At 38.9% G+C, this 20547-nt stretch overlaps 1 protein-coding gene and 1 gene segment (V, D, J or C); both read right to left on the bottom strand.

Moving 5' to 3' along the window:
• The window catches only part of LOC108414177, a 512138-nt gene that overhangs the window by 100645 nt on the left and 390946 nt on the right, over positions 1 to 20547 (bottom strand).
• The window catches only part of LOC108436641 (immunoglobulin gamma-1 heavy chain-like), a 395990-nt gene that overhangs the window by 109539 nt on the left and 265904 nt on the right, over positions 1 to 20547 (bottom strand). The window contains exon 3 of one of the 4 annotated variants that reach the window (XM_037544753.1): positions 5433 to 5442. The exons of 2 other annotated variants lie outside the window; for them this stretch is intronic. In XM_037544753.1, the coding sequence (XP_037400650.1) occupies positions 5433 to 5442 (10 nt within the window). Of the gene's footprint in view, positions 1 to 2648; positions 2658 to 5432; positions 5443 to 20547 lie in introns of all 4 variants that reach the window. One more of the 4 variants, XM_037544752.1, reaches the window with a different exon arrangement.

Below are 20547 nucleotides of genomic sequence, written 5' to 3'. Positions count from 1 at the left end.
GAAGCGGCTTAGAAAATGGATGGATGGACTATAACAGTCTAGAACTCTAGAATTCAAAGCAACAATTCTGTTTACCCATGTAAATGTGAGTCAATTACCTCCTCCAAATAATTAGAAAATATTAAAAAATGTATACTCGAAGCAGATACAAGTTAAGGTCTGCTCCAGAAACTGATTCAGTTTTTTTTTTTTTTTTTTTTGAGATCTTGAACTCAGTCTGACTCTCATTTGGTCCTGGAGTTAACTTGCTCTGTAGTAGAGACCACCTGACTCGAGTCCAACACTATGACTAGTCCAGATCCAGTCAAGACTGAATTTACACGTGCCAAACTAAAGGGGTCAGATACCAAGTTCTCTCTGAGAACTTCAGCTTGATCTCTGCCCACTTTCAGTCTCAGCTCAGTCTGGACTAGTCATTGTCTTGAACTTGACACAAGCGATCTTGACTACAGCCCTAGTGTTTTGTTATTCAGCTAGTTTTAGTACAGCTGCTCCATCACATCCATCACTGTGGTTGACGGGCGCAGTAATAAACAGCAGTGTCCTCTGCTCTCAGACTCTTGGCCTCTAAGAACTGCGTACTTGTGGAAACGTCCTCGGTCAGTTTGAAGTGGTCTTTCATGGAACCTGCATATGTGGGTTCATGAGTCGTACCCGAGTTTACTCTCCCAATCCATTCCAGAGCTTTCCCTGGTTTCTGTCTTATCCAGTGCATATAGTAGCTGGTCATGTCGTATCCAGAAATCTTACAGGAAATCTTCACACTTTCTCCAGGTTTCTTCACCTGAGGTGGAGACTGATCCATCCTGATCTCCTGACATGAGAGACCTTAAAAAAAGATACAGCATAACAATAAACAACAAATCTAAATGAACCACACAGAGTAATTCACGCTGAAATCAACTCAGTTAAAAGATCCTATGAATCTGAGTAGGCAATACATCTCAATGATATACTAACATCAGTCATTACATCACTACATAACATGCTATAAGGAATTACTTTGTATGGACCATAAGATGAAACAAATGATGCTTGGAATCTTCATTATGAACCTAAAGCTGCCACAGTGGAGTCTAACTGCTGATGTGGCTCATTCAAGTTTAGTGTAGTGAGTGATTATAAAGACCTGGTGGAGCCTGGATTTGCATACATGTCCCTCTAGAGGCTTCAAATCAACCTATTCAAATTTTAGAAGGAAACTAATAGTACACACCAAGTAAGCAAAGGAGAAGTTCCTTCTGTTGCTTCCATGCCCTGTTGTCATCACCCTGTACAGACAGTAATGTATGTATATGTCATATTTTCAGTAGCTCCATATATATTGCAGATACTGCAAGCATTTATGTTTAGTATACTGCATGTAGGTGGGAGTGATTGGGTTACTTTGCATAGTCTGCCCTCTGCAGGCCTCAGGATGTATATTCAGAGTTTCTACTGATACTTTAGTAAGTTTAAAAAAGACATTTGCTATTTTTACCAAGTACATCCAATTAAGTTTATATGTCTGTCACATTCCCCAAAGTCAGTCCCTACATTGAACAGAATGTAATGATTAATAATAAAACTATCACACAATCTATGTACTGTATCGAAAAGCTCATTCTTGGTTTGCATGCTGAGAGAATTCCTAGCAATAGAGTTTTATAAATCAGAGCCAAGCATTATAATGTTTAGATCATCTTATCTGATAGAGAGAGTGTTCAGTGTGATGCGCGCTCTACCATTAACAACCATCTCTGTTTAAAACAGAACAGAAAGTATGAAAAGCTTGGTAATAGCAACAGTTGTGTGAAGGATGGTAGTTCTCTTCACATTTGATTCATTTGAATCAAACCTGGTCAGTGTCTGTAAGAAATTGATTCAAATGAAGATGCCATCCAAAAACACCAATCAGCCTTTAAAAAATGAAGACAGTGGGACGAATTTTCCAGAGTTAAGGATGGGTTATAAAGATATACATTAGCTATTAATAGAAAGGGACCTATAATAACCATGTTCTCCTGCAAATATCCATCCATCCATCCATCCATCCATCCATCCATCCATCCATCCATCCATCCATCCATCCATCCATCCATCCATCCATTATCTTCCGCTTCTCCAGGGTTCAGGTCGTGGGGGCAGCATCCTAAGCAATGAGGCCCAGACCTCCCTTTCCCCAGCCACTTCCACTAGCTCTCCAAGGGGGATTCCGAGGCGCTCCCAGGCCAGCTGGGCAATATAGTCACGCCAGCGTGTCCTGGGTCTTCCCCGGGGTCTCCTCCCAGGTGGACTTGCCTGTGACACCTCCCGAGGGAGGCGTCCAGGAGGCATCCTAACTAGATGCCCGAACCACCTCAGCTGGCTCCTCTCGACGTGAAGAAGCAGCGGCTCTACTCCGAGTCCCTCCCGGATGACCGAACTTCTCACCCTATCTCTAAGGGAGAGTCCAGACACCCTGCGGAGGAAACTCATTTCAGCCGCTTGTATTCGCGATCTTATTCTTTCGGTCATTACCCAAAGCTCATGACCATAGGTGAGGGTGGGAACGTAGATCGACCGGTAAATCAAGAGCCTTGCCTTATGGCTCAGCTCTTTCTTTACCACAACAGACCGGTAAAGAGCCCGCATCACTGCTGACCCAGCACCAATCCGCCTGTCAATCTCCCGCTCCCTTGTACCATCACTCGTGAACAAGACCCCGAGATACTTGAACTCCTCCACTTGAGGCAAAAGCCTATCCCCAACCCAGAGAAATATATAGTGTTTTTGAATTTTTCCCATATAAACAAGGGCATAGCTTCCAGAATGGGGGGTCTAGTAAGCCCCAGAGATTTTATAAGGATGGCAAACTGATAGGAAAATAAGTCAATAAAATAACATGACCATTTAAATCACACAAAATAAGGTGCTTTTTCCCCTCGTAACTAAAATCTCTTTCTTATTTCCAGACAAATAAAATATTACATCAGCACAAATACTGTCAGACGTAAACTGAAAGGAAAAAAAAACGGACGTATTTTAGTCATTCATAAGAAAACAGTGCGAGTATATCAAGTAACTTCATTGAAAATAAATGAAATCACTTTTTTTCAGTGAACAACATTACCACTAAAAGAATTTCAAACACCTCCCATGAGTCTAATGAATAGAAAGCTGACCAGACAGCACTGTGGAAAGGAACCCGCAACTGAAGTATGCGGTGGGAAGTAAACAGTTGGCATGATAAACAATTATATCTGACATATTTTTTGATAGTTCACTCATCGTACAATCACATAGCCTTGTTCAGAATGTCACTCACAGAGCAGCTGAAGGGACTTCAGCGTTCACTCACCTGTTTGCTAAGTGAATGAACCTGTCAGAGTGACAGATGCTACTTATTGAATGCAGCATCACCAGACCCTCATAACTGATTTGTAACTACCCTGATGGCATATTTGCACCATAAAGTGCAAATGATGCTTCACTGATGACGGCTGACTCATTTTCATGAAAGCCAGATCGCTGACCACGCTTTATTCTAGGATGGCACTGGAGACCCCGGCCACCCCTTGGCTAGGCCTCTGCTTATATATACAATGCCCTGTAACTTCTGTTTTTATGTTGACACAGAAATGTAAAAGTTTAACTTTAAGATTAAGTGACCCTTATTAGTCCCACAACAGGGAAATTTCACCTCTGCATTTAACAAATCCGTGTAGTTAAACACCACATACACTGTAGTGAGCGCGCACACACACACACACTAGGGGGCAGTGAGCACACTTGCCCGGAGTGGTGGGCAGCCCAATCCGCAGCGGCCAGGGAGCAGTTGGGGGTTAGGTGTCTTGCTCAAGGACACCTCAGTCATGTGCTGTTGGCTCTGGGGATCGAACCGGCGACCTTCCGGTCACAAGGCTGGTTCCCTAGCTCATGACTGCCCCCAACTTAACTTGACTTAAAGTTTAACTCATGATGCAGTTTATGATTCTAGCTGGATAAATGAGTGAGACTGTGGGGATTTTATAGGCTTTTAATAATGTATTTGTCCTATACTAAACAAAAACTGTTCACTATGAAGCTCTGCATTGACAATGCAGTGCTTCAGTCATGCTGAGGCTATTAATACACTCAAGCAATCCAGTCACTTCCAAAAACTATAGTTACATATAAAGAATCTACCAATTTTCCCCCATACATACAACCATAACCAAACACATGAGTAGACAATCTTAAATACAGTCACCAAATACTTCTAATAAAAATTGTAGATCACAGCAGTTGTCCCTGGGGTTCTGCTGCCCGCTAAAGGAAGGTTTACAACTTTGTGACATCTGGCCAACAGAAGACGAGCTTGAGCAGGTTTTTATATGAGTCTGTGGCTTTTTCTGTCAGTGTGAGTCTCGTACACAGTAATAAACAGCCGTGTCTTCAGCTTTCAGGCTCTTCACCTGCAGGTACAGCATGTTTTTACTGGTGTCTTTAGTGATGGAGAACTGGCCCTGCAGTGACTGGGCAAAGCTAGTGCCCGTGCCACCATCGATGTATCCGACCCACTCCAGTCCTTGTCCAGGTTTCTGACGGATCCAGTGCATCCAGTAGCTGCTCATCGAGATACCAGACACAGAACAGGACAGAGTGACCGATGTCCCAGGTTTCTCCACCACTGACTCAGAGGAGGTCAGTGACTGTCCATATGTATCTAAGGAAAAATCATTCATTAATTAACATCATAATTAGATAAGAAGTATTAACTGCATGTTCTCAGCCTCTCAGAAGAGAGAATATTCTCAGAGATAAAAGTATCAGTCTGAAAAACGTGGAACTTACATGAAATTAGTACCAATAAAACGCATAAACCTAGATTCATCTTCCTGCTGAAGCTCTGTAGCAAAGCTATAGAGTGTTATGAAAGAGCTGTCTGAGAGATTGCTGATACCTGAGAGAAAGAATGTTCCATATATACCAGACTGTATTTGAATAAGGAGTGTCCACAGTTTTGGGCAGATAAAAGTCTTCATTCTAGGAGGTTTACTGAGATAAGGAGATGTTTCCATTTTCATAACTTCTGCATTATAAGCGCATTAAAACTAAATACTGTTATTTCAAATTGTCTGTGTTTAAAGAATGAAACTTCTAAGCCTCCAAAATAAAAAAAGCTCTAAATATTAGTATATTTCCAAGATTGTAATAACAGCTGTAATAACAGTCGTCTTTTCAATGCTGAGGCTTTCTGTTAAATACGCAACTTGTTTTCTTGATGAAAATAAATCATTTGTGCTCAATAGCCGTTTAGACTGGAAATGAATGAATGGATGGTGGTCCCTGACCTTTAAGCATTGTGAAAAAGAAAGTTACAAATGATGACTTATAGAGAAATATATTTCTATTATGATCATTTTAGCACCCTTAACTCATTTTATTACACACTTCTATGACCTAAGAATAGTTCAGCCAGTTTGCGTTGAAGTCCCCGTAGTTACAGATAATAAGACTTAGTGTGAGGAAAGCCTGGGATTTTAAAAGGGGTTAATAAGTGCATTAACCTGGACTTACTACGTATTTTTTTCCACAGAAAAGGAACAAGAAATACCAAGTACTTTCAGAAGTTGGAGAAGATTTGTGCTGGTTTTCTCAGACTTTTGTTGCACTCAGTCACCAAATTAGGTCTCTGATCTTGAAGCCAGCTACCATTTTAAACAAGATTATGTTGATTGTGTATTTTCCTTCTTAAAGCCAAATTATTCAAAATATCATTCTTTTGCCATGTTTGTCATTTCCTCAGAAGAGCAAACAAGAGGCTGTAGAATGCAGTTGAACTGAATGCAATCATATTGTCATAGAAGTCAAGTTAAGTGATACTTAAGTTAAGTGCCACTGTATATATCTATGTTATTAACAATGTGATTACATAATTTAATTTAAACATTATGGTAAAATGCAAGTAATATTACTAGAATTCAGAGTGTTATTTTGTGTTCACACGTAAACCTACTTTTATAGTCTTAAAATATTAAACGCATAATGGTTTTAGCAACAAAACACTAAAAAAATAGATAAAGTAACTTAATATTGGCTAACTTTTCACTTTGAAGTTTTGTGTGTAAATTTACGGACAACTTTTACAGAAAGAAGGGTCTGTAAAGTATTTTTGCGCTCAGCATTGATGGCTTAAACAAAAAGATTTGAACTCTGCCACACAATCAATGTACCATTTTGAGAATTCCAAATATTGGTCTCATATACTGGGAAAGTTCATAGAAATGGTCTTCGACTACAGAGGCAATTTTACAAACCAGGGCGAAGTTGCTTCAAAGCATCTTGACCCCTTAAATGGCCAGGGCCCACAGTTTTACATTCCTGTACAAATAATATACAATATATGCAATACAATAAGTATATAATGAACTGTTTTCTAATGCTGAATGTTGAGTGTTCATCTCTTTTCACTGTATTTTAGAACATTTTATACAATGTTGATATCCAAAGCAGGTATATCCAGTCCATTCCTGGAGATCTATCACCCTACAGGTGGTTTATCTCCAACACGCCTGATTCTGATATTCATAATGTTCACATTCATTTATAATGAATGCATCACTTTCTTTCTGTGTTGCACTTACTAATACAAAATTTGACCTCTTAAGCAACCATACCACAACTATAAATATCCGCAACATCATTTATCATGTAGTCACCTTTGCCCACACACCGTAAGCATATAAAACCAAAGGGAAGAAATTCATAAAAAAATAATAAAACAAAAACACAATCAATTAAATAATCTGTGCGACCTAATACTCACATATAAATAACACAACTCCCACAGCATAAACAAGACATACAATACCATTTAATCAAATGGTGCTGCTCATCAATGCATCTACTCATCAATGCACTCATCATCCCCCCCGACAACCCCTCCATGTGAAAGTTCAGTGGTCACAGTCTGTAATAATGAGGCAGTACATTTTATCACCTACCTTTTTAGAGGCAGGGGTGGATTATCAAGGCACACTTTAGCTGTCAAATGGAAATGATGCGATGGAGTGTGAATAAAACTTAATGCTCTATTTCAAAGTTATCAACGGTGCAACTTACCATCAGTTTATGTGTTGAGATGTTGTGTCTGAACCATAGAAATGTATATAACTGTAAATAACTGGTGCAGTTCATGGCCTATTGTTGAATAAATGAAGATGTTTTGGGGACATCTGTCCAAATACAAGCTGCATAAACTATATGAATATTCTGTTGTGCTGCTCATATATTCATAGCTTGCTGGACGGTAAGTAAAAGTTAGAATTATGGGATTATAATACAATAAAGAGTAAATTTGGCACATATTATTCTTCTGACAGGATCTGCTAATGGAAATGTGGTGCAGCAAGGGGCCCACACATGAAATAATCAGTATAGCTAAAAGTCATACTGGTGCCTCTGCAATGACATTACTGTTCACTGCTGTCCAGGGAATCTTCCAGAGGCTATGTTTATACACACAATCTATTCAGCCGCCTCCAAAAATTACATTTACATATCATATACCCCAATACATATATACATGCATCAGAAGCGTGAGTGGTCAATCACATAAACATGCTCCAAATACTTTTCATTTCACAGAAATGTTGACTATGACGAACGTCTCTGGGGTTCTGCTCATTGGATGTTTACAGCTCTGTCACATCTGGCCAACAGAAGACGAGCTTGAGCAGGTTTTTATACGAGTCTGTGGCTTTTTCTGTCAGTGTGAGTCTCGTGCACAGTAATAAACAGCCGTGTCTTCAGCTTTTCACCTCTTCACCTGCTCTTCACCTGCAGGTACAGCATGTTTTTACTGGTGTCTTTAGTGATGGAGAACTGGCCCTGCAGTGACTGGGCATAGTAACTGCTCGTGCCAGTATTAATGTATCCGATCCACTCCAGTCCTTTCCCAGGTTTTTGACGGACCCAGTGCATCCAGTAGCTGCCCATGGAGAAACCAGACACAGAACAGGACAGAGTGACCGATTTCCCAGGTTTCTCCACCACTGACTCTGAGGAGGTCAGTGACTGTCCATATGAATCTGGAAAAAAGTGAATAGATAAACAGTAAAATTCCATAACAATTATTAACATCATGCTGTCAAACTCTCCGAAGAGAACATCGTCAGAGATGGTAAAAGTCTAAAAATGTTGGAACTTACATGAAATAAGTATCACTAATATACAAAAACGTAGTTTCATTTTCCTGCTGAAGTTCTGAACCATAAACGGAGAATGTTGTGAAAGCCCTGTCTGAGAGGTTGCTGATAACTGGGAAGTAAAGAATGTGCTGTATATATATATCAGACTGCATTTGAATAAGGAGTGTCCAGATCTTTGGGCAGATAAACCCCTTCAGTTCAGGCAGTAGATTTAGATAAAGAGGTGTATGCATAACTGTAAATAAAACTTCTTTGTTTACACAAATTGTTAAGCATAGGTCTAAATTCTAGACCTTATTGTTTTTGCAATAATGGTTATAATGTAACTCTGCTCTCCTGCAATATTTACATTAAATCTTGATGCTTACACAGAGAGTCTAGAAACTTTTAGTTCTGAAAACATACAGTCTACTGGCAAAATAGCCATTAAAGCCCCAGTCTACTGATTTTCATAATGTTCTTCCATTATGGATAGTTTTAGAGATGGTTTTTTTTCACTATGAACTGTCTGAAAAAGAATGATGTTGTTTTTTTTCTGTTAAGAGATTTTGAAAAGACTTTTTTTCTGACATTTTCTTCAGTCTGGTTTGGGTTGGGTGGGACTAAAGTTGGCATAGGTAATGATAGATCAGTACCTATCAGAGTTAGCAACATATATATGGCAGCTACTCATGAAGCTACGTGTTATATATATATATATATATATATATATATATATATATATATATATATATATATATATGTGTGTGTGTGTGTGTGTATATATTTTTTATACCAATTGTGTATTGTGCAGTTCCTTGATGCACATCAACATCTAAGAATGACCAAGATTTTATCATGTTTCTGATAAAATATGTGAAATCTGGGCACAATTTTTGGCAAAAGGTGAATCAGGGCTTCTTAAGCCCGTAACTTGAATGATTCCTAAACATCACTTCCACTACTTTGACTGAACACAGTTGTCTACACTGTAATAAAGGCACATTTTAAAAACATACCTTTTTTTTAAAAATATGTTTCCTATTTTTTTGGCTCAGCTATTCTGTAGAATTTCTATAAAATGATAATTCTATTCAGAAATGGTCCTGAGATGGTCTGAGAAGTTTACAAATGGGCTTAATAAGCCAGCCAGATACTGATTGAAGGGTTGGATGCACTTGGGTATGATAATGAAGAGTATTCAATGGTAATTAAATATTGTCTAACCATATGTGAAGTGATGACATCTACCACACAAGGTGTGTCGAAGTCTATTGAGATCCCCCCAATACAGAATTCAGTTCTAACACCATGCCATATTTTATGTAGCTCTATATCTATTGCAGATATTGCAAAGTGTTTGAGATGGTTTCAGTCTGTGTGGGTGTGTGTTGGTCACACACCCACACTGCCTTCCAGTGGCTTCAGTATGTATGTTCAGAAGACGAGCTTGAGCAGGTTTTTATACGAGTCTGTGGCTTTTTGTGTCAGTGTGAGTCTCGTGCACAGTAATAAACAGCCGTGTCTTCAGCTTTCAGGCTCTTCACCTGCAGGTACAGCATGTTTTTACTGGTGTCTTTAGTGATGGAGAACTGGCCCTGCAGTGACTGGGCAAAGCTAGTGCCCGTGCCACTATCAATGCGGCCGATCCATTCCAGTCCTTTCCCAGGTTTTTGACGGACCCAGTGCATCCAGTAGCTGCCCATGGAGAAACCAGACACAGAACAGGACAGAGTGACCGATTTCCCAGGTTTCTCCACCACTGACTCAGAGGAGGTCAATGACTGTCCATATGTATCTGGGGAAAAAAGCATAATTAGATAATTAGTAACATTATTTCCATTATTGCCTGCATCATTTTATGCTTTCAGAAGAGACAATATTCTCAGAGGTAACAGTAACAGTGTAAAAATGTGGAACTTACATGAAACCAGTACCATTAAAATACAACAACCTAGATTCATCTTCTTGCTGAAGCTGTGAATCAAACAGGTAGAATGTTCTAGAGTGTGTGACTCTGTTCTCTGAGAGATCGCTGATAACAAATAAAGCCAAGAACTTGTTTATGAGCCAGACTGTATTTGAATAGGGAGTGTCCACCACTTTGGGCGGATTAGTTTGGGACAGTTTCATCCTCTGTATTTGAACTCCGATTACCCAGGTGGCACATCATGCAAAGTTTGTTTCTTCTAGTTTAACAAAAATGACTTTACTTGTTCTTAAAAATAATACATGTGTTTGGAAATGCTACGGAATTCTTTAGAACATATATAATTTAGTGTAAACTAACTTCCAAAAACATTTTCCAAGACTGGGTGAGTGTTTCAATGCTGTGTTTATGAAAAGATGGCCAAAGCCAAAAAATGGCAACACATAAACCGTTTAATGGTCTAAAAAACAAATAATTCGTCAGTAAATTAGCAAGAATTAAACACATTCACAAAGTGCCTTAGAATGGGATCGTTTTTCTTTTAAATTTATTTACATGTTGAGCCTTGTGGGTAAAAATACAGACTGCCTTTTACAGAAAGAATCAATATTTTTCCATTGATGGCTTCAAACAGCTGGAAAACATTGCAGAGCCAATTTATGTTTTAATGTGAGACCAAATATTCTCTATAAAGCTCAAATCTGATTTCCGACCAGTCAAAACTATCACTGAAAAAAAGGTTGGAATTTTGGGCTTGGCTCATTTTTTTGAACAGGAGTGCAGACATGGATTACATGTGTAGTTCATTTTATTAAGACCAGATAAAACAGACTTTACATTATTGTAAAACTCCATGACCGTAGGACATTCTGAGAACATATTACAGGGGAGGCTGTACAACGTACATGACAATGACAGTAAGGCGTCTATGAATAAACTCCTACTGGATGAGCTGAGCTAAATGTTTTGAAGTTACAGTGAGATTTGACCATATCCATCCATCCATCTTCTAAGCCGCTTCTCCGTCAGGGTCGCGGGGGGGTCCCAGCAGTCTACAAGCGGAAGGCAGGATACACCCTGGACAGGTCGCCAGTCCATCGCAGGGCAGACACAGACAGTCACTCACACCTAGGGGCAATTTAGCACATCCATTTGGCCTGACTGCACGTCTTTGGGAGGAAACCGGAGAACCCGGAGGAAACCCACGCAGACACGGGGAGAACATGCACACAGAGAGGACCCTGATCACCCGGCCGGGGAATCGAACCCAGGCCCTCCTTGCTGTGAGGCGATAGTGCTACCCACCACGCCACCGTGCCGCCCGATTTGACCATATCGAGTATCCCAATCTAGACTGCAGCTCTAAGCAGCTAGTTCTAAATTCCACACTGGTGTAATGGGATGTTTTTTAACACCATCAACACAGATTTTTCTTTTTAAACTGTGACATGCTGTATTTATTGCTATATCACAAATAAACCTATGAAGATGAGTTAGTTCTCTTGATAAATCTAAATCAGGTGCTTTGCATAAAAACAGACTCTAAGATGATTTGCACATTCACACAAACATCTTTGCTACTGTTTCAAAGAATCATTGTAAACACAAAATTACCATTTCATATTGAAAGGGTAAAAATATGACCCCCCCAAAAAAAACTCTCTAGCTGCTAGCATACAGGCTAACAGTGCTAGCTCTATAGCACAAAGGCTAGCTAACATTGCGTTGGTAAAGCATTTACAAAAACGTTCAAAAAACAGCAAAATATTGCTTTAGTTTATATTCTGGTGCAGTTAATGGTGATCAGTCAGTCAGTGATTCGATAAGAGACACTGCCTCTCAGAAGCTGGTTGGCTGGGAATTCTGGAGATAATATTAAAAAACACCTGCACATGTGTTTGATAAGCCAACGCCAGCCTTGTTTACTGGCCAGAGAGAATTCCCACAGGCAGTTTAACAGATGAGCCTGACAAAAACAGGGTCAAAACAAAGCACTACGTGTAAATTCACAGCGTGGTTCATAGTGAATGTCTCTATTCTTTTGTTTGCCATTAATGGAGTGTTTATGGACTGTTCTTGAGCAGGTTTTTATACGAGTCTGTGGCTTTTTGTGTCAGTGTGACGCTCGTGCACAGTAATAAACAGCCGTGTCTTCAGCTTTCAGGCTCTTCACCAGCAGGTACAGCACGTTTTTACTGGTGTCCTTAGTGATGGAGAACTGGCCCTGTAGTGACTGGGCAAATCTAGTGCCTGTGCCACTATCAATGCGACCAATCCACTCCAGTCCTTGTTCAGGTTTCTGACGGATCCAGTGCCACCACTGACTCAGAGGAGGTCAATGACTGTCCATGAGCATCTGGAAATAAACATTAATAATATGCAGATAAGTAATTAAAATAAGTAATTAAAATGACTGCATCTCTGAGATAACAATAGCAGTCTAAAAGTCTGGAACTTACATGAAATTAGTATCATTAATATACAGTAACTAAGATTCATCTTCCTGCTGAAGCTCTGAACCATAAATGGAGAGTGTTGTGGAAGTGTTGTCTCAGAGATTCCTGATAACTGGGAAGCCAAGAACGTGCTGTATATACAGACTCTATTTGAATAGGGAGTGTCCACAACTTTGGGCAGATAAAAGTCTCCGAACAAGAAGTCATCAAAATGTAAGTCAGAAATTTTTTGTGTTCACAATTATTTGACTTTTTTCAGTCATAAATTGTAATAAATATATACATTTAGTAGTAACATTTGTTATTATATCGGCTTTTATGTTGGATACAGGTTCTCAGTTCTCAAGTTCTCATAAGTTTAGAATGTACATCACAAATAGAAGTTGCTGTTGCGAAAGAATAGAAAGAAAAAAGAAATTATAATAGTTCATGGAAATGGAAAAAAAGATGCAAAAGGAGAGCCGTTAATATTTCTTCTCATGTCAAAGAACACAGACACCCCAGCTATTCCCATAACCTTGCTTAGTGACCTGTTTGAATTTGGTATAGGAGGTCATTATGCTGATTATGTCTATGGATGTATAAATCACCTGAGTGCAGACAATAACAGCACTTTAATCACCTCTCATCTCATCTCTCATCTTTCATCTCTATTGAATTTTTTGTGGGATTCATTTTAGAACAAATGATTTCCAATTTAAGTGCTATTTTATTCACTAGGTGGCACTGTACCCTAACCAGTTTTATGAGCCCTTCATTTGGATAGCGAGACTTTTGAGGTTCTTGCTGGACTCCTCCCCTTGAAGGTTGAGGACCAACCAGCTCTCAGCTACTCCCCAGCAAATGTCTAACATCTTAACTTTAGCTGTTCCTCAAATTCCAACATTTACTCCTGGCTGGCTTGGTTGATTTTGGTGTAGGTCTAATGACGTTTCTGAAAGACCTTTCTGAGAAAAGTAGTTTGAAATAAAATAACAGCGCAAGTTTGAGCACAAGAGCAGGAATTGTATGCGATTTCTATTACCATGTATCTAATTAAGGGCACATCAGTGATGATAAGGAACATAGAAACAAGGAACACACACATTTTGACAGAAAGCATCGATAACCACTAATGTGTCTAATAATTGTCCAGCACAACAAAGATAAACTCTTTTTTTATAGAAATCAATGGAAACACAGTTATTGGCAGTCCTGTTTATAATACTTGTATTGTAGTATATGATGTCGCCTTCTTTTGCAATGAAAAGAGCAACATGTTCTCTCCTCTAATGCTTTGGCCATTTCTCCATTTAGAAATAAAAATAATAATCATATTTTTTGTTATTTTACTCAGTTTCTCTTTCCCCTCATACATTATCTAAGCCGCTTGTCTTCCTGGGTCACGTGGGTTGCTGGACCCTACCCCAGTGGTCACTGGGCGGAAGTCAGGAAACACCCAGGACAGGTCGACAGCCAATCACAGGGCTAGACTGATAATTCAGTAGGTTATTGATCTCCCAAAGAACTCAGGCCCACTGATTCCCTCAGAGCACTGACCCACTTGATCCATCTAACAGTAGGTTCATGATTTGTCCATTTTTCTTTTTGGACCCTTAAAATAAAAACGACATGATCTGGTGTCATCCTGGATTTGAGCGGCAATGTTAACGATGATCAAGCTGGATTTCTCGCAGTGGTAATTCAATAATCATTTCAGGCAGCTAACAAAATTCACACATGGCCAAAATGTTTTCAAAGAGAAGTAGGATTATGTTCCCTCAGATTCATTTTATGCAGAATTACTTGAGATAAGATGCATTAGAAAATATCTGTCGCTGGCTCAAGTGAGCAGCATCCATCTGATCTCAGAGCTGCACTCCAGTTACAGGCAACTGCAGCATTTACAGTTCAACATGAAACTATTTGGTTGGTTGTTGTTATATGTATCTTGGCGGGGGTCAGAAAACCCCACCTACAGGGAAAACGGATGTAAATGTATTGCATCTTGTTTCATTATAAAGCAGGATCTTGGAATAACAGATTCCACCAGTACAGCCTCGACATAAACCATGTTACCAAACCTGGCATGTTTTCTGATGCTGCTTGCAGCTGCATCCTGTAAGTTCATCTCACTATTTGACTCACTGGTAGCTACAGTATTCTTAATGTCAGCATAGCAGACAACATTGAGTGTTGTTTATTGTGTACATTGTTTGAGTGTTATATTACTGTATTTCTTCTGTTGCAGTTGTTTGCGGACAGATCGGTTTCGATCAGCCAGCTCATCTGGCCGTACAGCCTGGGCAGTCTTTGACCATTGGATGTAAGATCTCTGGATATTCTTTGACTGATAGCAGCTACTGTACTAACTGGATCCGGCATCCTGCAGGGAAAGCCATGCAAAGGATTGGACACGTTTGTGGAGGTGGAGGCACAGGTTACACAGATTCACTGAAAAGCAGGTTCAGCATCACTCAAGACACGTCCAGCAGCAGAGTGACCCTACAAGGGCAGAATATGCAGACGGAAGATGCAGCTGTTTATTACTGCGTGCGATATAGAAACTCACAGTGCTGTGCGGCTTTGGAGCACCTGTACAAAAACCTTCCCCAGAGCCCTGCCTTAAATAAGGTGATGCTTATTTTATACACACATAATACTTAAAATAATAAAATAATTATAATGAGCTAATTATATATTTGCTAAAAATTTAGGAACACTAGAAGATATCTAAATTAATAAAAAAAAAATGTAATTTAAATTTCAGTCATCAAACATTGATTTCCCTTACAATACCTTTTCCAAAAATAAAAACAACTGTAGTTATATATATATTGCCTCATGTTACCAGTGTAAAAGGCTAAGAGTGTTTACATGCATCACTTTGAATTGACTTCTACTTCAGTTCAGATGCTGCACAATGTCCAGGTTATGTAATGTAAGAGATTGCCGGGCTTCACCAGTTGGGTTGTGTGTGGTTCAGTCATGCTGTTGTACATTTAAGGTTCACTTTTTTGAGTACATTTTGAGTAAATCTGATGTCCTCAATGATTGCGTGTGAGTCCCAGACATAATCCAGGTTTGTAAAATTGTTTTCTTAGAAGTACGTTCAACAAATAGTATGTTACTTTGTATTACATTTATGTCTTCTGATGTTACTTATCATCATTTACAAGACTCCCGCTCAAAAAAAAAAAAATGGGCCAAAGCCAAAAATGGCAACACAAACCGTTTAATGGTCTTAACAACAAATCATTCATCAGTAAATTAGCAAGAATGAAGCACATTCACAAGTACCCTTAGAATGGGATAGTTTTTCTTTTAAATGTGTTTATATTTGAGGCAGCTGCTCTACATACTTGCACATGTGCACATGTAACTTTAATTTTTCTTTCAACTTTGCACATAAAACTGTACTGTTTAACTTTTTTACTACTGTTTTTAGTCTTATTCTTACATTGTGTATTTTTTCTATTTTCTTCTAACATTATATTAAGCAAAGTAAGAATTTCTTTGTACAGTGTAACTGCCTGTTCTGCTGTGCATATGACAATAAAACTCTTGAAAAATACAGACTGCCTTTTACAGAAAGAAGAGTGAATATTTTTCCACTGATGGCTTCAAACAGTTGAAAAACATTGCAGAGCCAATTTATGTTTATGATTTCAACAATGATGATCAGCCAGTCAGTCAGTAGGTCAGTTACTAAGTAAGGTACATTAACTCTTCTATGGGGTCTTGCTGGTCAGTCTGGAGACAATAAAAAAAAAAACTAAGTATAAGTCTTAATTCTTCATGTCAGACTTTCAACAAGGTGTTGGAAACGTTCCTCAGAGATTTTGGTTGGTTATTTGAGTTCCTGTTGCCTTTCTATCATCTGGAACCAGTCTGCCCATTCTCCTCTGACCTCTCACATCAACAAGGCATTTTCATCCACACAACTGACCGCTCACTGGATATTTCCTCTTTTTCGGACCGTTCTCTGTAAACCCTGGAGATGGTTGTGCGTGAAAATCCCAGCAGATCAGCAGTTTCTGAAATACTCAGACCAGCCCGTCTGGCACCAACAACCACGCCACATTCAAAGTCACTTAAATCCCCTTTCTTCCCCGTTCTGATGCTCGGCCTGCACTTCAGCAAGTTGTCTTGACCACCTCTACATGCCTAAATGCACTGAGTTGCGGCCGTGTGATTGGCTGATTAGCTATTTGTGTTAACAAGCAACCGAACAGGTACCTAATAAAGTATCGGCTCTAACATGTCTTTCATGGTAACTTCACATTTGTCACGTGTCTTCTCATTCACATCCTACCATTCTCATAAGCTTTCTCAGTGATCTCAACATTGTTTTAGGATACAAGGTGGGTCTGCACATTCTGTCTGTGGGCAAATAGATTAACTGGATACAGCCAATGACCGTACTTAGATCATCTCTATTGACATTACTTTTTGTGAGATTTTGTAACCGTCTTACTGTCCAATTGTACCAAGATCAATATAAAATCTGTCCTCTTAACACCCAAAAGGTTTCCTACTCAGGACCTTTCATTGAAGCTGAAATTCCATGGTTGGTTCAAGCTCCTGAAATCACTTCTGAATTTGATTGTAAAATAGAGTCAATTCATTTTAGGTCTTGTAAATGAGTTCCTGCACCAGTGCCATATGGCATTTTATTTGCTAGATGGCACTGTAACCTATTTTATAAGACCACCTGAGGTTCTTGCTGGACTCCTCCCCTTGAAGGTGGCTCCTCAGCCATTTGGGTCACACAGCTCATCAGGAGAGAGGGCATACTCAACATGCTAAACTTTTTCAAATAAAAGCTTCTCCACAAAGATTGTGGTTTTAGCCTTCCTGCTTGGATTTTCTGGTTTAATATATCAACAGAAAATGAAAGCTCCTCTGAAGTTCAGCAGAAAAACACTTAAAATGAAGACCAACCAGCAGCTCTCAAATACCTTCCAGCAGATGTTTAACTTTTCCAGCTTTGCTCCAAATTCCAAATTTTGCTCCTGTGTTTATTGAAGGTGTTTGCCACAATTATGTATCCAGTTAATAGCACATCAGTAATTATTAGAAACAAATCAAGTAAAAAGAGAATCAAACATTTAATGGGCATGAATCTAGGACACTCATATAAGTACATAATAGAATTAATTATAAAAATAGAAGTAATTATAGAACATTACAGAATTTGTTAACTCTCCAACACAATGCAGACAAAAACATTGCCCTCCGAAACAAAGGATTTGACTTAGCTTTCCTTGGTAATGATAACAGCAATATATCGCTGTTGTCGGATGAAAACCTGGTATCTCCAAAATGGTAACTTTACAGGAGGAGGAAAAAACCTAGTTTACTTTTAATGTAAATTAATGGAACCAGAATTTTTTCCAAGTCTTTTTGGGCTGTTCCTTTCAGTCCATTCATCATGAAATTTACACACAATGTAAAGGGTGACAGGCATTTTCAAATTATGTCAAAAACTGAAAAACATCAAAAATTGAAGTACAAGGTTTTCTTCCAGCAACAGCGATATGTTTTATCAGGTTGGCCATTTTTCCATTTCCATATTCTTGTGGATTAATCTTCTTTATTCACAGCTGAGACCACACATTTTGAGGGGTCAGGAGATGGCCATGGAGAAAAGCTGATGTGCTTTTCACTAAACAATCTGCATTGATTTTCAAGTTTTTTGGGGGATCATTATCATATTAAACAAGGCACCTACAGACAAAACCCAGTCTCTTACCAGAGGCAAATACTTTTTTAGTCAAAATATGCAGGTACTTTTGATAAATCAAAATGCCATTGACCACCCAAAGGTCCCAGACCCACCGACCACCTCAAAACATCGATCCACCATCATAGTTTACAGTAATTCTCCTTTTGATATATTCCTCCTCCTTCTCGGACTCTTCAATCACAAAAGTCATTACTATGAGGTGGCTAGGTTAGACACAATGACTCCTCATCACTCCTTATGTTGTTGGATGGCACTTTAAAGGACAATAAGATCTGGTTTCATCACTGAGATGAAATCAGAGGCTTTTAAAGTATGATATGAAATGTGTTGCATGCTTTTCTTAAGCCCGCCCACAAAGAAGAGCGATGCAAATTTACTCTCTCCTGTTTTATTATAAAGCAGGATCTTGGAATAACAGATTCCACCAGTACAGCCTCGACATAAACCATGTTACCAAACCTGGCATGTTTTCTGATGCTGCTTGCAGCTGCATCCTGTAAGTTCATCTCACTATTTGACTCACTGGTAGCTACAGTATTCTTAATGTCAGCATAGCAGACAACATTGAGTGTTGTTTATTGTGTACATTGTTTGAGTGTTATATTACTGTATTTCTTCTGTTGCAGTTGTTTGCGGACAAATCGGTTTCGATCAGCCAGCTCATCTGGCCGTACAGCCTGGGCAGTCTTTGACCATTGGATGTAAGATCTCTGGATATTCTTTGACTGATAGCAGCTACTGTACTAACTGGATCCGACATCCTGCAGGGAAAGCCATGCAAAGGATTGGATATATTTGTAGCAATGGAGGCACAGGTTACACAGATTCACTGAAAAGCAGGTTCAGCATCACTCAAGACACGTCCAGCAGCAGAGTGACCCTACAAGGGCAGAATATGCAGACGGAAGATGCAGCTGTTTATTACTGCGTGCGATTTAGAAACTCACAGTGCTGTGTGGCTTTGGAGCACCTGTACAAAAACCTTCCCCAGCCAGATGCCTGCCTTTTAATGTAATGTTCATTATTTATACACACACACACACACACACACACACACACACACACACACACGCACAGCAATGAAAATGATTGATGGAGCGCTCCAAAACCATGGAGGGTTTGAGTTGATGGGACGTTGGGACAGCGTTTAAAACAAAACTAGATAAGACATGGATGACAAATGTACAGTAGATCTAGAGCAACACATTCAATAGAAAATCATTGAGAAGAGAACCAACTTTACAGCAGATCTGTTGATTTACCTTCTCACAGCTTAGAATACATTTCTGTGACCAACGGATAATGACGCATGCAAACTTTCCTTTGTTAATCAATAATTAAATAGCACTTTTTTACACACAGCTTACATGAACCTAAACAAGATGTTTGTATGAATGCAAGGTAGACATGCAAATAAGGTGAACACCCTCTGGCTCCCATATTATAATATTGCTTTTGTTAGTTTGTTGCTTGGTGGTTCATCCACTGTCCAGCATAGTTTCCTGAAAGCATCTTCCAGTGTTAACGTTACTGATATTGGCTGCAGTCAGTGGTGTATTTTGCTTGTAAGTGATACTTCAGGCTAGATGTACTTTGGTGATAAACAAATTCAACAGCAGTAGCTGGAAATAACTTTTGTTTCGTCATAAAAGTTGAGACTTGTCAGTGGAGCCATTTCAAAGCTCTATTTGAACAAGAGCAGCACAGTCTTGGATGCAGTCTTAGCAATAAAGCATGAGCAGCTGGGCTTCAGCCTGGAACGATGGAGGAAAACACATTAACCGCATTTAGAAAAACTGAGGTTTTAAACATCCATGATATTTATATGCTAACATTGACATATTTATTTAATATTAATACATAGTAAAAGCATATTGTTTATTAATTACTATTTCATATTGACTTATTTTACATTGTCACAGTCAAATTCTTTCTCCCAAAGTACTTATAGTACATAATAAATCCTTTACATTAACTTACATTAAAACATTTGACTTCTCCAGGAAAGTTATTATTGTAGAGATGATAACATTATTGTATTTGTATTATTTCACATTCTCTTAGCCAATAAAGCTAATTTTGACCAGCAAGACAGGACATTTGTTGGGGGCTTCTGCAAGAGATTCTTTGTACAATCTATGAATGTAACAGCCCTCAAAAAATACAGACTTTCTGAAGCATTATAAAAGTTATTTTGGAAATCTGGCATTTTTATGACAAGGAGTCATATCACATCTATGATTGCTTTATATGTTAATGAAACGTGTCTCTTCTCATTTAGAAAAACTTTTAAAGGAACTA

This window comes from Pygocentrus nattereri, chromosome 14 (assembly GCF_015220715.1).
Source record: "Pygocentrus nattereri isolate fPygNat1 chromosome 14, fPygNat1.pri, whole genome shotgun sequence".
NCBI lineage: Eukaryota > Metazoa > Chordata > Actinopteri > Characiformes > Serrasalmidae > Pygocentrus > Pygocentrus nattereri.
This window is presented reverse-complemented; position numbering and strand designations above follow the sequence as displayed.